General features: G+C 42.5%; 1 protein-coding gene across 1 annotated transcript in view; it reads right to left on the reverse strand.

The window, feature by feature from the left end:
- The window catches only part of slc25a13 (solute carrier family 25 member 13), a gene marked incomplete at both ends in the record, with an annotated part of 42,417 nt that extends 25,702 nt beyond the window's left edge, over positions 1-16,715 (reverse strand). Inside the window, 5 exons of the mRNA XM_079176442.1 lie at positions 453-591; positions 2,638-2,784; positions 7,907-8,046; positions 11,112-11,227; positions 16,606-16,715. Of these exons, the coding sequence (XP_079032568.1) occupies positions 453-591; positions 2,638-2,784; positions 7,907-8,046; positions 11,112-11,227; positions 16,606-16,715 (652 nt within the window). The remainder of the gene's footprint in view (positions 1-452; positions 592-2,637; positions 2,785-7,906; positions 8,047-11,111; positions 11,228-16,605) is intronic.
- Between the last annotated feature and the right edge of the window lie 1,055 nt (positions 16,716-17,770).

The following is a 17,770-nucleotide window of genomic DNA, read 5'->3' on the forward strand; positions in this document are numbered from 1 at the left end:
TTTGTCTGATTTTTTCGAATAGTTGAAAATCTCATCATCAACCAAAACCATCCCAAGACAAAAAAAAAAAAAGAGTGGTTCTCAGATAAGTGCCAGGATGTCTCATAGACAAGACAGGCTCCATCAGGGATTGTGGGTATGCAGTACGTGTGCTGGGTCAGATCCAGCGTGCCCATTTAAATGCCACCGGGAAGGAAGAAAACCAAACAAAAACAAGTTTCCACCCTCAGCGCACACAGACGTACATTATCTGGAAAACACATTTGAAGTGTAGGACTGTAACAGTTTGTGCATCTGAGAACAAACAGTGCAAGCTCACATTTGTTTTGCGAGTGTGTGTCCCGTGTGCCGTCTGTCTTAGAGGACCTCATTACATGCGAGTTCGTATATACTCATGAACGGGCATCTGATTTTTGTGTTTTTTTTGTGTTTTTTCTTCTCCCCCCGTGTACCTTTTGTGACTTCCACATCTCGGCGGTGGCCAGCCAGAGTGCTGTAGATCTTTCTCATCAGCTCCATGTTGTTGAGAAGCGAGTTGAAGCCGTTGAAGTATGAAAAGCTCACCTGGTGAGACGTGGTGCCACCCGCAACCTGGACAAGGATGGAGTCACATATTTTAACATGTAATAAAATCTTACAAGTAACCCACCTTCACAGACACAATCACACTACACTCAAAACAGAATAAACGCATCTCGGTATTAGGATTACGTGCAAGTCAGAAGAAACGCGCAAAAACATCACACGTCAAAAGGAAATCTCAACGAACAGCGGTGGTTAATCATCAACGTTCCTCTCTACCGTCCCTCCACAGGGAAAAGTAAACCTGTCTCAACCGCTACTTTTTCCATCACACAACGAACACTCTCGGGGAGTTTAATTAACTTTGTTTTTACGAGGTGGAGGAAGTGATAAAAAGAACAGAAAATAAAAAAAAGGTAACAGATTCAAAATAGACGCTGGGCTCTTGTGGACATTCCAGACTGCACACAAACTCTTTTTTTATGTGAACCAGCTTCCCATCTTTATCAAATCAGCCTCTCAAACGCTTAGAGGAGCAGCTCAAACGGCTGTCCGTTTAGAAACGCCTGTTCCGAGTACATTTCATAAATGTACTCGGCTTAGGCCAGAGTATCAAATGAACAGCGTTGAGGGTTCAGGCAATAGAAAATGCAGCGCTTCCTTTCACTAGATGGCACTGTTTGCTTTACAGACACATTCAGGAAGGTCGCTTTCAGCTCACTGTGTTTGCAACAAGAGGGGGGGGGGGGGGGGGGGGGGCTCTGGCTTGGGGGAAACTGCCCTAACAGAGAGACACTTTTGTATCTGTTCATATCTATGAGCCTATAGGCATGGATCTTCCCATGATACCCAACACAGAGGCCTTCACAGAGGGGGAGAAGAGAACCATATTTGGGTTAAAAAAAAAGAGTATGGCGCTGATCATTTGCCATGTTGGTGAGTGACTTAAAGGTTGCTGTTTCACTGTTTGTGTTCTGCTGTAATACCACCTTTAATGTGTCTGCAGTGTTTATGGGATTTTTGATGTGTGTGTGTGAGAGAGAGAGAGTGGACTAACAGCACACCAAGATGTCTGGTCGGTGAGGTAAACACAGCGGAGAAAATGACAGAGTCTACAAGGTGTTTATGAAATCGGGCAAGACATGGACACAGACGCAAGACGTGCACACGCTCTACAAAAACAGTTACGCATATAACGAAAAGACAAGACACAAAAATAGACAAACACCTCAGAGTTCAAAACAAATAAGAGCACACGCGCAGAGCTGCTCATGCACAAACACACGGGCAAAGATGATGGACTGTAAAGCTCCAGTCTCCATCTATCTCCGTCTCTATCTTCCTATTCAGCTTGCCTTGCTTGGCTTTGACACTGCCAGAGAGGTTAGACTTAATGACATGTTGGGAGAGAGACAGAGACACGGGGGAGGGAGGGAGAGAAAGAGTGGCGGTTGAGAGAGAGGGAAGAAAAAAAAAAAAAATGAAGGGAGGGGGGAAAAAAAGAGAGAGAGAGAGGACAGATGAGAGGTGACAGAAAAAGGTGAAGAGGAAGAGGACGAAATGAGAGATGGACAGCTGGAGGGAAAGAGAAAGCCACGCTGTTTGGTTGTGGGGGTGTGAGAGAAAGAAATGAACACGGAGAAAAGACAATAAAGAGGAAGTGAGATGGAAGAAAACAGTCCTGCTTTTAACCTTTCTATGGAGAATAGAGCAATGTTAGGTTGCCTGCCTTCCTAGCTGGCATTAGCAACTGAATCAGTGGCAAGCATCACGTATAAAGTAAAAGCACTCGTTGACATTGTGTTTGTTTCAAAGTGTCCATCATCTTACGTTTGGCCATTCAAAGATTTGGTTAAATACATATATATATATGTTTCTACAACACACCATCCCTAACACATGATGACTCTAGATGTACCGTGATAAAAACAACAGTGTGAAATTAAATGATCCCACATAGAGAACACCCAATTTGTACTTGAAATAAAGACAAAAGTATCAGAACTGCAGGTGAATAGCAGGGACCGATCTCGCTATATTTAGCCGACTTTGGCTCGTCTTGGACCACAGTAAAACAAACGGAAGAGGGAACCGCAGAGCCAAACAAAAACCCACCGCCACGAGGCATTCCTCCACGAAGGATGTGAGCATGTGCGGCCGGATGGTGACCATGATGTCCCTGAAGTCCAGGGAGGAGATGGAGCCGCTGTGGGCTTGGTCCCGCTGGATAAAAGCCTGCCGCGCATGTTCCAGCTGCATCTCCTGTGGAAGGAGGGGGAGGGGGGGAGAAGAGAGGAGGGAAGTTTAGGTGTTAGATCATACAGTTGATGCATATTATTGGACACATATGCGGGTCATACGCCTTTTTAAGTTGTCTTCATAAATTAAAATCCACATAAAGTCACTCATATAAACACATATGCATGGACGCACAGCATTTGCTTTGATGGGCCCCCTGGCGCCATCTCCCCCTCTCAGTTACAGGGGAGCCGGCGTTTGGCCAGGCTTCACGCTCGCCTCCTCTCCCGACAGCGGCTTGCCTACTGTGAGGTGTCGCTTGAGCTTTTCACACCCTCCCAAAATCCCCATTAAACCCACTTGAGGGAGAAACACAAAACACACACACACACAGATGTGCATACACAGGCAAGACGGCTAATCACCTCACTGCTCACTTTGTCTCTCTTCTTGCGCACGCGCACACACATGCACACACACACACACGCACACGCACACACACACACACACACACAGGTCCACAGGGACAACAGCAGGCTGTGGTGGGGACTCATCCCACAAGGCCTTTGAAATTAGCAGCCATTATCGGTACCTGCAACCACAAGTCTACAGAGAGGCTGTAAACAAACCGCTGCCACCGTCACATCCTCTTCATCTTACAACACAAAACTTGGTTGCAGCTGAAGACGGGGATATCGGAACAATAATAATCCACAAAGAGTCGTTGTAAAAATCAGCCATAAGCTTGAGGGCAGTGAGGTACAACTAGTTGGCTGTTGACTCACTCGCAGTGTATCATGGTCTTTGGGTCAAAACCGATGAAGTCTTATTCTTCTATTCCTATTCAAGAGGTTTCTGACATATAGTGACACATTACCAACAAACTGAATGACCAATTCAGGCTTACTTCCTTTAAAGTACATATCAATGTGTTTACTTAACTGAAACATCCATGCAAGAGGTTTTAAGAGCTTTTCTGAATTCTCTTTTGTAATTTACCACAAATATGTAGAGCTGAAACAATTATTCCAATAATGGATGGATGGATGGATGGATGGATACTTTATTCATCCCCAAGGGGAAATGTGTGTGTTACAGCAGCAAGGATATTAAAAAATGCACAATATACACAATAATGGATCGACAAGAACATTTCTAAATACATCCCCTTTTTCATGCTTCTCAAAAGTGACGATGTTGTGCCCATCTTTCAGTGCTGTGATAGTACACTGAATAATAAGCAATCTGAATATCTCAACGTGCATGTCCATTGTAATGGGCATTTTTTTCCAAACTATTAATCAATTAATACAAAATAAAATAGAATCAGTAGATTAACTGATAATGAAAATAATCATTACAGCTTTACATGTATATTAAGTGCAACACTATGAATTATTTTTCTATTTAAAAAGCCATTTGACATCATCTCACAAAATAAGATTATATCAAATAGGAACACGTATAAAAAATGAAAATATGTCAAAGTGTATATGCAGATTCATCAAGTAAATGTTTTTTTTTTTATGACATTTCTTAAAGTAAGTAGTTTAAATACAATAAGTTCAATTTGTCCAAGAAGAATGGACATTCTTCTTTAAGCCACACGTCGGACAAAAAGTGCTGAAAGGGGGACTGTTTGAATCTCGAACATGCATGGCATTATTCAATTGATTGATTCAGAAGTTATTGTTATAAATGGAACTCAAAAAAGTGGTATTACCACAACACAAAACCCGATGAGGCTTTGACTTATTGTTGTGTTGAATTTGAGTGATATTTCACTGACAGCAGAACTGATCGAACTCTACATTTGCAGCACCCAAGAGAAACGACTGGGGAAGAGTGACACTAACACAAAGCTGAGTGGAGACCGGAGGGGAGTAAGAATAGACATTGTAACAAAAGAGCCCGATCTGCAAAAAACAGCAAATGTAGCAGCCATGTGTCAGTATCACCTAGGAGCACAGCAGGGGCTCCGGAGAGTGTATAAGTGAGTGGAAGGCAAGGAAACGAAGAGAGACTGACACATGTAAACACTCCCAAGGTAAATAAGGTGAGATATTTTGGTGTCGGCATCCTGAGTGTCGAGACTCACTTCTCCGGTCAGTTGTGAGTAGGTCAGAACACTTTAGTGTGGAATAAACCTGGGAAGAGGAAAGGGAGGAGAAGAGCTGAATATTTAAAGTTAAAAGAAAAAAAGGAAAGTGAAGAAGATAATGTTTGACATGCATGGCTGTGTGCAGATCCAAATATAAGGATGAGCATTTGTGTCCATCTGTAAATGACAACAACAACAACAACAGAAAAGTGATCCTGTTTCTCTGGACCAGTCAAAACTATGAAAAACCACACACCAACCGCACAGAGCAACAACACAACTGTGGTCCAGGGGATGGAGCAGTTTATATTCTCAGCCTCTTAAAACCTTAACTTGTTGCAACTGTATGTGTGTTTCAGGGACGTGGTTTTTATTTGGGAGAGGAATGAGGGAGGCCGGAGACATAAAGCTGGGGGCTTCAGACAGCCAACTAGATCGAGGCTTTTGCAGTCGCGTTGATTGTCCTTGGATGAAAATAAAAACACATGACAACCCACCTCTGTTTTCAATGGCTGTGATTCTTTTCCCGTCCTCTCATCAAAACTGAAACAATAGAAATGAGTGGAGAAGGATTGTATCTCTCTTTTCCAATCTCTGCTTCTTATCAGCACGGGGCTAAAGCTATACAAGGAGAAGCTTCGGCACAAATGCCCCATTTACATGTGCCAGTCAGCCCTCTATCGTGATGTTAAGAGCTGTCTGCTGATTTTTGGAGTCAAAAATAATTGGGACTTTTAAAATCTGAACAATGCCAAAAAAAAAAAAAAGAAAAAACTTTTTGAGTGCTTAGGAAAGAAGTGGCATATGTGGTGTTCCCCCCCCCCCCCCCATGCAATTCAAGCCCTTTACTTGCCAGGATCTAGAATATGGGCTACTACTATGTGCCACTTCTCTGGACATCAGTAATACCATTGCCAGAGACAACACCACGCCGACAGTGCGAGCTGAGCCTTGGCCGGCGTCCACGCGTGAGACGTGAAAAATGCATGTAATTGGTGAGAATCTCTGGCTTCCATCAAGTCAGTAATTGGCCAGAGAGAGCCCTTGTGAGAAATATGCGGCGCAAACGTTTTCCCCGATAATCCCATCTTGTGAGCATCTGGCAGTGGCGTGGTTACAATGGCAGAAAAACACAATAAACACATGCATGTATGGCAGGAAGGGGAGGAAATAAAGGATGGGAACATTCTTAGGGGGGGGAAGCTTGGTGGTAGAGAATTATAAAAATAACTGTCAAATATTCAGAATATGGTGTGTGTCTGTGTGTGTGTGCGTGTGAGTGTGTGTGTGTGTGATTGTGTTGTTTTCACAACTCTCTGATAACTTTTATTGCTGCACAAACTCTTTTTTTTTCCCCCGACTGACATTTACAAATGCTTTGTCTGTTAACAAAAGTCGCGTTGGGTAGAAGTGCAATCACAAAGTATGCAGTAATTGCACACGTTTAAATTCTGGTTCAGGAAATGTTGTCATACCCCGCCATCAATCACTGGAGTTGGTGATAACACACTGTAAGAGTGAATTGCCAAAACCAAAATTTTTACCTGCACCTAAGCACTGTAATTGAAGTAATACACCATCACAGTGGTATTAATGTGTCCTATTAATGTGACACACTAAAATAGAAGCCGAGGAAGCATTAGACCTCTCAAAATAAAATATTGATCACATTATAAAATATTTCTTCATGAATATTATTAGACTGAAGTGAAGCAAGTAATAACAGATGAAAAGCAGGACAATATTTCCAACACTTGAAATAAATTCTAATTTGAATATCTCTGTAACAACGTGGAATTCCCTTTTTTTCTGCCATTTATTAAGGCGTGAATCAAAAGCTGTGAGAAATGATCAAATAGCATTTGCAGGAAATGTGCATTTCATGTTGAGCAATGAGTGTGACTGGCTGCTGGCTTGCTGCTGTGAGGAGCTGGAAACCACTGAGTGACTGACTGGGAGAGGACTGGGCACGCTGTCAATGCAAAGTACAGCGTCTACTGGCCACAGCGCCACAGACTTGTACACATACACACACACACACACACACACACACACACACACACACGGAAAAAAAAAACAAGCACACACAAACACCGACATAAACACAGATGCACAAAGCTTGCATGCCACTGCTCACAAATACGGCAAAGCAGATAAGCAAGATAAACATGCATACACAGAACCACACAAATGTCCAGACACACATACTGTATGTTCTCTCACACACACACACGAGGACGCACGCACATATAACAATGTCTCAATATCCATGCGCCGCTGCCCACTGTGTGTAAGCCATCTGGTCTAAGTTAAGTGTAATATAAAAAGCTCATTCAGATACATGGTGAGTGTGGATGCAAAGTTGGCACAGCTCTGGCCCTCTCTCCTACCCCCACCAGCAACTCTCCCTGCTTAGGCCTGATTTAAGTCTAGACATCGTATTGGAAAATGGCTCATACACCACAAATACACTAGGAATATTCCAGCTATACTATTTATGGAGGTTAGAACTGTGTCTCTACCTGCTCCAGAGAAGGTGGAGGGGAGTAATGCTAGGTGTACGTCAGCTAATGGAAAACAAATGCCAGAAAATGTCCCAAAATATATAACCTCAGTGTTTCATTAATAACTAATCTGGTCAATATGGAGGGCTGCGTTTGAGAGGGAATCGGGAAAACCTGTGTGTGTGTGTGTCCGCATGTGCACACATTCGTCTGGCCAAGTTTAGATAAGTATGGCAATACAGTTAAGATGACAGGATTGTATGAACAGCTTGTAAACAACAAGTGAGGTTAAGGCGGTGTGTACAGGCACAGAACTGGGTTGATACAGATTTATTGACTGTCATTGATGCTCACTGGATAATGGAAGTAAGACAGAGTTAGTTAGACAGACAGACCGACAGAAAGGGCCAAAGACATGATACAGCAGAGAGACAACGAGGAAAAACTAAAGAAACACAAAGAAAGTGATTTCATGTCAGCCGAGCGGGGGACAAACGGCATGCAAGAGCCGAGAGGGGCAGGTGGTCAACAGGAATCCTACCAGGAGAAACTGGGTGAACTCTCCGTAGCTGAGCTGCTTGTCCCGCTGTGCGCCAAAGTGCAGCCGTATGAACTCACAGTCCCAGTTAAAGGGGATGTGCTGGTGGATGGTGGTCTGGCCGAAGACCTGCTTCACATCCTCTGCAGAGGAGACAGAAAAGAAGAAAAAAAAAAAGAGACAAGACTGCTTCTTTAATAACAACAAAGTGTTAATCACAAGATGAAACAACTCCATACGATAGTGTACCAGAAGTAGGGAAGGCATTCAGATCTGTATTACAAGTAAAAGTCTTGCCTTAAAGTGACAGTACTGAAGCAATATCAGCTAAATGTACTGAAACTATCAAGTCCATCTATTTGTCATAGAAGCAAACAGCCCATGTGATTGTTAAACATTGCATCATGGGATTATTTTTTCTTATGCATTAATGTGTAAATAGCATTTGACTGTTGTAGCTAATAGAGCTGGAGCTAATTTCAACCATATGAAATACTTAACATAAAATGAAAGCACTCGGGCACAATCCCCCCAAAATTGTACTCAAGTACAATCTTGTACAGATTTCCTGTGTTGACGTATTTAGATAGATAATGTAAACAAAAATCAGCTAGCAAAGATGCTAAAACAACAACAGTTGTTCTTCATATCCTTTAAAATGGTAGAATAACAGTTCTGTTTAGGTTTGACAGATTACACCCAACTTTTAAGGCAAATGACCATACATTAACCATCAATATCAATAAAGCCTTCACCGCCATTAAAATCCTTTCAATATTCTCCTTTCTGTATGTTCATGTTTTCATAACAAACAATTATCAAATACTTCTTCCTCTCTTTTAGTTTGCTCTCATAAAGACCTCAAATCTGTTGTTACAAAGTCTTGTGAGTCAGGTCTTAACAAACAGCATGTGTTTCCTATCTTGCGGTTAACTATTTGGTAATTATTTGATTTTTGAATTTTGAAAAAAAAAGAAAAAGGCCTGTGACTGTTTGTGACAAAACGTCAACGTCAATCTCCAGAACACAATTCTGCTCTGATTGAGACTTAAGTTCCTAAACTCTAAATCAGTCTTGAATGACACATGGCAGAACTTGTTTGAGCTGTGTCGGCTCTGTATTCAGAAGGAAAGCCTTTTCTTCTCACTTATATTCCTCCGCCTGAACCCTCTAAGCCTCTGCAGCCAGCGGAGTGGAGAGACACTGAACATGAGTCCTAAATTACAGCCTTACTAAAGAAACAAAAACAAACCAATAGAGCGACCTGTTTCTTATTACCAAACAAGCCGCGCTGAATGAGTGGAGAAAGGAAAGGAGGAAAGAAACTATTTTTTTATAAAGACAGACAGGGAGAGGGGAAAAAAAAAAAAAGAAAAAGAGTGAAAGAGAAAGGTGATATTTACTTCAGCTCAGCCTTACCTTCTGAAGGAAGACAGCTTGTGCATTGTTTTTTTTTTTTACACTTTAATGAGGCAATAAATATACAGCCTTTAACTCTTTAAAGGAGAGGCCGCTGCAGAGCCCGCCGTTTATATTATCAGCTTTTATAGACCTGTCAGCACTCAGTCGTCTTTTGGGTATTTTTCCGTTTTTTGTCTTTCTGGCTGACGCACAACTGCATTTCACATGCCATGTTATGTTGCAATTTTTATGAACTCCACATTCCGCCAAATTATGCATTTATTTTTGTAAGTGCTAAGAATTCAGAGCACTGCGCCGCCCGTACTTAACAGAAATTACTCAGGTTATTATCAAATAAAAATGGCTTCATAGAAAATGACATTAAAAGAAATCAGAGCACAGACATTTATTACATGGGAAAACAAACGGGCCTTTAATGCGACATAAGCCTGAGCTATTAATGTTTTTAATAGGTAATAAAAGGAGAGTTCTTTATTTTGTGCCTTGGTGAGGCTCTTTAATCTGAGAAAAAGGGAGAATTCTAATAAAGTAACTAGTCTATAATCTCAGTCACACGTTATTTGCTTTTGATTAAATGGTAGCCCGATGCAAGTGGCAGACGCTGTAGTCAGTGTTTGTGCACGGCATGATGTGTGGTATGTTTTTCATGCAATTTTCCACTTGTGTGCGAGTCTCATAACTCACAGGCATTGGGATATTCATTAACCTTTGGGAGACGCAGGAAAACAGCAGACCTTTTAATTGCCACCAAGACAACGTCACTCTAATTGATCCTTTTAAATATGAAAATTTACATATGTGCATATATAATCACCCGCAATGATCTTGCACCCTGTCGACAGCAACAATTAAAATGAAATTCACTTACTTCCCTGTTTGTTCGCGGGATGTGTGCACTGCATTTCAAATCAAGCCTAATGTGCTGACGCCTCGCACACCTACAGAAGGCTGGCATTAGACTTGTTTAAATCAATTAGGCAAATGTGAAATAAGCAACGAGTACAAATGTCTTCCCTTTTCACCTCGGAGCTTCCAGGCATCAGAGTAATGGTGCCAATCATGCACATGGAGCTACCCACCCCCTCCTCCATCTTCATCTCCATCCTTTAGCTGCCACCAGCCCTCTCCACCTCCAAACCTAACCTTATCTCCTTCACAGACAAGACACCGTACACCACGGGCAGAATTTGTTGTTTGTGGATGCGACCAGAACAGAATAGATGAGCGGAGGTCAGACCCTCACATAAACAAACGAGGAGTTTGTATTCAAAACTTTTTCAGAGGTGCGTTTAAGAGGAGCATGCGCTCCGCTCTGTCAGGAATTGGCTGACTAAGTATTTCTTTAATGTCAAACGCAATGTCTCAACTTCCTTTTTATAAAAGAAATAATATGCATTATCCTTATATGCTTGGTTTCCCTGGTCTTCGGAGCGGAGTATGAAGTAGTTCTCTTGATTTTTAAAGGGAGATTAACTGAAGACAAAGTAAAAATATGTAAGCATATAAGGGAAAACAATGCTCCCAGAAGAGAGGAGGGAAAACATAATAAAAACCATAATACCAACATTTGAAAATGAGCAGGAAATATCTTTATGTGACATAAGTGATCATGAGTTTCTGTGGTTTGAACTTTTCAACTATCAACACATAACTCCAGGTCTCTTGTAGAGCACCTAACAGCACCTACCATATACCTGCTAATTGCTCAGTAAGCCGCTCTTCTCTGCGAACATGACTGCAGTGTTACTCCATCTAACCCCCGTAAATCAGAGGCACGATTACTTACCAAAGGTGGTCATTCCACTGCCTGCTTTATCAAACAGCAGGAAGGCAACCATGAAGAGGGAGTCTGGGGCACACAGCACCGACTCGAACGCGACAAACTCCTGAAAGGAGATCAACCTGAGAGAAGGGTAGAGGGAAAGAAGACAGGATTGTGATAAACTGGTAAACGCTGTGATTTGAGTTGATTTATTAATGTGGTATTCATGTTTCAAGGGCCCTGTATGAATACTTAATCAGTAACACATGTGAGACAGAGTCTTTCATGTTCATTTAATACATAATAAAGAACAACTTACGTTGCACTAAAAAAGTGAAATTTGAAATGAAAAAAAAAACAAGCTAATGTGACTGGCACACAGTGGCAAACCAGCACACTTAGACAGCCCATCAGTCTGTGCGACGCGCAATTCACGAGGCCTTTTATCCGGTCGTCTGTTATTCCATATATAATGTCATAAACTCATCGAATGCGACAGCAAGAAAATAAAACAGTTTAAAAGGCTCAGTATGAGTTCCCAGTCTGAGCTGGCAGCTGGTAGAGAGAGAGAGAGAGAGAGAGAGAGAGAGAGAGAGAGAGAGAGAGAGAGAGAGAGAGAGAGAGAGAGAGAGAGAGAGTCAACTTTACACCAAAAGAAGAAAAATGATTAAATATGAAGTTTTACATTTTAGTGGGCCATTTTAAACAAGTAGACAGGAGAGGAGGGAGTTGGCAGCCACTTAAGGAAATAAAACTCCATTCAATATAAACGTAATACAATATGAAATTTAGAGTGAATGTCAGGTTGAGCAGCCAAGGTGGAACATTCTTTTTGAATGGGGAACAAATCTGTCTGCATCAACACTCGGATACAAGCTACGAGTTGAAAGTAAGCAGATCAGTTTTCCTGTTACCACTAAATGCCGCTGCCTCTCTTTCCAAGTTTGTCAGTGTTTTGATAAATACTATTTCATCTCCTGTCTCTCCATAGTAAAAAACACAAAATGCCCACATGCATCATTAACAAGAAAATAAATAAAAAATAAACATCGTTATTGTGTGAACCCACTGAGAGCTCCCGTGGGAGAGTCCTGCTGTGGGGGACTGGACCACGCAGTCTAGCCTTTATTTTAGGTCCTGGTCCACTGTTACCACAAGACCATTATGAATATCACAAATGGCTCCGATAATTACAGGAGGGGTCAGTGCTAATGAGCGGTCCCCGCGCATCCTTCTATTAAACCTGTTTCAATTTCCATGGGGGGGGGGGGGGGGGGGTACAGAGGAGGTGGGGGGTGCAATGATTACATTTTTAATTAATTATGGTACTGATGAAATTTAGATGTGTTTGTTTAGTATCTGAGTGTTTCAGATCTGTATGTGCATCCTCATGGGCACTTATATGCTGGATAAAAATACTGTATCGATGAAAAAGAGTCTCAGTCTTTCTGTCCTAATCAGAGGAGCTGTGCACTGACACAAAGTGTTGTTTGTCAAAATAACACCATTAATGCCAGAGATACCAAAGATGTTCATGAAAAAAAAAAGAGGCCAAAATAGTCAAAATAAACGACTCAGATCAACACTTGGTTTCAAGATGTACTGGTATTATGCATCGATGCCCTTACCGACAATAGTAGATGTGTGTGTGTGGGAGAGAGCAAAAGAGATACTAAGAGGAAAGAAAGTGAGCATACAGTGGCAAATTAAATCAGCTGTCGTTTTAAAAGGCATGATTAAAGGTTTTATTAACTAAGCAGGTGGTGCTTAAGAGCGGGGCCCTGCTGATGGCAAGTAGGTGGAAGTTGGCACAAAAGCACACTGCTGCGACCGTGGATCCACTGCTAAAAACAAAGCTAATACCGTTGCCGCTCACGCTGCTGGAATACTCTCAAACCCTCCTATAATGATCATTCTTTTGTGACAGATGTAGTACACACAAGAAATTATACCTCAAGAGAGACTCTAAAGGAGATTAGAGCTATAGTGTGAGGACTCAGAGAGCACTAGTGTTCCCAGACTGAACTGAGGGGGGAAAAAAAAAAAGTCAAGATTTCTCCTTTTTCAGACGCATCATTTTACATGCACGCTGGTCTTCCCGTCTGCGTTTTTTGCCAGACGTGGATAATCAGCTTATTAGTGTAACTGAGAGGGCAGCTGATCACGAAGGGATTGGACCATGGTTTAGAGCAGGGAGTCCAGACAAGATCCAGGGGGCATCTCCATAACACACAAAAGAAAGGAGAAAAACATTCCACGCACTCGTAAGCATTTACACACAGCTCCGCAGCCGAGGACGGAGCTTATGATGCTTGATTAGCAGCGCCATGACGGCTGCAAAATGATTACCGTGAGGGGGGGGGGGGGGGGGGGAAGCCATCGTTTTTGCTATGCAGACCCAACCCCCGAACGAGACACTCAATAATCAAATCAACCAACAGCATCTCCCAACCATCAACTGTTATGGCACGTGTCCAGGGCGAGCCGACCCGTGTATGCAGCCTGGGTTGAACTCATCGGAGACGGGGCTAATGTGATACTGTAGTCTGGCATCTCGTCAGCGTACTGTGTACTTGCTTTACTCCGCCGGATTGTGTTAAACCGTAAAACAGTCGCTGACATATCCGTGACATGTATCAAACTAGAGATGTAACACACAAGACGTAAACAAAGACTTAATTCCAGCATGTGCCTCGGCAGATGACAGCTGAATGATGTTTTTGTTCGGATGCCAATACAATGCAATTTAAACTGTCTTCGCTACGTCTGTCTGGAATAAAAACACCCTATATTCCATATATTCTTTTTTTTGTTTTTCCATCTTATCTTCGCCACCCGGCTTTTATCTCTGTCGACTCTCAGCGGGCATCTAAATACACTCCTCTGAACCCCAAACCAGGCTTGGAAACATTGTTTACAAGTAACGTAAATGCATGGTGTTGGTTAGGCCCAGCTGATAGAAAGACAGCTCTCCTTCGTTGATAGTAGTGGGAGAGAGGGGCCTGGAGGGGCTTCAATACTCCCTGTCCCTGGCTACTTGGCATTGTTACTGACAGCCTTCCACCCACCTACAGCGTGCTCGCACACCGACAGACACACACACACACACCAAGATGAATGCTAGCTGCCAGTATCCGTTTGTTTTTTCTAAGAGTGGACACCCACCAGTACAGGTCCAGAATACCCACAGCAGCTGGCAGACTGCTATTTTCCCAGCACGCTCACTTAACAAAGTTTTTTTTTTTTTTTTTTAACCTCCAAGGAGGTTTAACCTGAAGTGGTGTTTCTTCACACTTGAACAGATGCTTCTATCGAAATATCAGAGGGAAGAAGGGATGGAGAAGCAGAAAGGTAGGAAATCGGAGGGAGCCCAACTGAAACGGAGGACGCTCGGAGTGCATTATGGTATGCGAGAGGGTGTAAAGACAGTGATGAGAGCGGAGGAATGCAGAGAAAGTCAAAAGCGAATAGAGGGGACATAAATAAGTCGAGTGAAAGAGGAAAATCTTCAAACCGTCTTGTAGCGGACGTCAGTGCACACACACACACACACAAAACATTTGATTCCTGGAAATTGAGACGTCTCCTCCATCCTCCAAAGTCTCTCTTATATCTATTTATCTATCTGTCTGTCTCTCTGTCTCACTGGGAGCGGCGAGAATAAGAGGGAGAAAAGTGATTTCCACATAACAGATTGTTACGACTGTCACTATATCTCCTGATTTACACAGTCGCAGAGAGGCAGACAAATGCATTTTCACTGTTTACATCTCCACACATACACACCGAACCACTCACGTACACACCGGCTTCCAAGTCAAATTTCTCTCACGCAGATACACTCCAACAGAAAAGTAAGCGAGCAGGCTGGCTGCCATCCGACCCCCTGCTAAATCTATTCCCCCCCCCCCGACTCATCTTGTTGAAATGGAGTCCTATCTGGCAAAAACAGCATCAGGCACACTATGCTTCGAATGTACTGCGCTCATGTACCAAGCAAAATGTATTGTTTCGCAAGCTTATTTGCATGAGATCGGGCGAGCTAGATGAAAATACAGTCACTAAAGTGCTTTGTTTTGTCTTGCGCTCCGTTCTTTTCATAAGGTTTTCACAGATGAGCGCTTGAAAAACAATGCATTCGTGTTTCCAGCTACCGCGAACGGCGCCGATGTTGCCACATCTCTACTTTCTAGATCCATTTGTTTTGTGTTCATGAGACACAGGTTTGCAGAATAATCATCCGGACTCTTTTGTCTCGTCAAATCATTTATCTATCAAAGTTCAGGTGGAAAATAGCACATCACCAAATATGAGCAACATGAGGCCTTTACAAAGTCAACTGTAAAAAAAAAAAAAAAAAATCACATCTAAAACTAGGTCTAAACAGACTTTTTTCCTGTTTTGCCCCCATATCATTTCCATTTCCCTCCACAAAACCAAAATGAGGTTTAGATACAAAGCCTGGGCCATGGGTTCCTAATAGATTTACCCCGATGCCACGGCCACCATTTATCCTGCTCCAAAGCCGCACAATGCAACGGAGTGCTCCTGAATAGCACGGGCAATTACAGTGCATGTGTGTGTTTTTTATGTGCACGTGTGTGTGTGTGTGTGTGTGTGTGTGTGGGGGGGGGGGGGGGGGGGGGGGGCTTGCTTTCTCTTTTTTCAATTCCTAAACCCCCACTACTCTATCTCACCATTTTCTGCACACACACACACACACACACACACACGTTAGAGCAGATGTAATAACATGAAGCTACACAGCCATGTGCACTTTGCTCTTTGTAGAAGCCCAGGTGGTTACCATGGCAATGTGTTTAAAAAAAATAATTATTTTTTGACTTACCCTAACATTTTATTACCCATCATTATGTATCATTAAATACATACATATTAATGTAAAAAAACAGGGGTGATGGGGATGGGGGGGGAGGAGTAAGTGTGACATTGGGGGGGGGGGGGGGGGGGGTATCTACAAAGAAGGAAACACCTGAAAGGGGCCTTTGGTGGTTTGATGTCTCTTTGCTATATAATTCAAGTATGAACATCCTTCTTTTTTTCTTCTTTTTTTTTACACCAAAGGATGCAGTCATAGGTTTGTTTATAAAATGCTAAATACCACTAGAAAGGTAGTCGCACGAGATCAAAGACATAAATAATTCATGTACTGATAGCTTTGATAAGAGTCTTTCATAAGCTTACTACTTAGCAGTTGGCTTGATATTAATCAGCATAGCAATTTCACAGTCAGATCAGCAACTATTGCCAAAGATATTTTCAAACCTCAATCCTCACGAGACACTCGGATGTCAATCCTCTATTTTCATAATTTTGTAAAGGAATATATGGTTATATTTGTCGTCTGTCTATCACAGTATTAGTGACACATCCCCGCACTTATAATAGCAGTTATTCCAGTACACCCTCCAAGGTGCAAGGTGCACCAACATCATATCTTCACATATGTGAAACATCAGCTCAGCTAATATTAAAAGAGAAACATCAGAACACCGACCCATCTTTCTTCTGATCCACCACTCCAGCCAGCAGCTTGGTGGCCTCGTCCGGAAGCTGGATGTCTGTGTGGGCATGGAGGAAACGTCTCACGAAGTCCTGCGGTGACATGAGGCGCTCGTCATTCTTCTCCACGCTGGCATACTGTAACGAGAAAAACAGACACAGACGCAAGGACGCACGCTGAGCTTTAGAATTTGATAGAAACGAAACAAACATAAATCGATGAACACATGAAAAGCTTTTTTTCCATAAGAGGCAAAACAGAAAGTGGACACAATATACACATGGGTAAAATCCTACCTTCTCAAAAATGGCTTTCAACTCAGTGGGGTCGGCCCTCCTAGGCAGAACGGCCTGCAAGACAATAAGTGAACATCTGTGAGCACAACTTCCACACACAATGCTCCACTCTGCATCCTGTATATCGTTTGAGGAACGCCGTTCAACGGTGAGTTTTATAAAAATACTTTTTAGGAGACTGAAGATGTAAACGTAACCCAGTAATTCACAAAGAGAAAGACTACAAGAAACAATTGCAAATGAAACATAATTTTGAGCTTGGCCACTCATTCGTGCAGCTCTAGAAAAAGCTAGTAAATTTATCCCAAATGTTTTTTTGGGGGTTTTCTTGTCTTTTTTTCATCTCCTGTCAATAATCTCACAGCCCCTCAGATTCACATTGTGACCACTTGGGGGTCCTGAACTCTTGGGTGGGATCCACCCTGTACAAGATAATGCTGTTGCTGGTGAGATAATAAAAAATAAAAAAAATAAAAAAAAGTGGCAGCAGAGGACTGTAAAATGAGTCACGTGTGAGAGAGTACATTGATCGAACCAGTTTCTGCTGGGGTCCGGCACAAACAATGACAGTACCACCATGTTAAAAACGTCTTCCCTGTGAGAAGTTGTGTTCACCTGGATGCGACTTGCGACTAGCATGCTGCTAGCCAAGGTTACCTGTGATTACAGCCGGGCTTTTTTTAGACCCAGCAGTAAACTGGAGACGGGCCTGAATGGAGCCGCGTGGACTAAAAAGCAGCAACAGCACCGTGGCTGTGACTTGTTGTTGAAAACTGACAGCTCGGTCAGTGTGACGAAGAAACCGTGAGCCAACTTATGCATCAAACTAGTCAAGCGGCTACAGTAAAGACACAATGTCATTG

This window comes from Pholis gunnellus (assembly GCF_910591455.1).
Source record: "Pholis gunnellus genome assembly, chromosome: 16".
NCBI classification, from domain to species: Eukaryota; Metazoa; Chordata; class Actinopteri; order Perciformes; family Pholidae; genus Pholis; species Pholis gunnellus.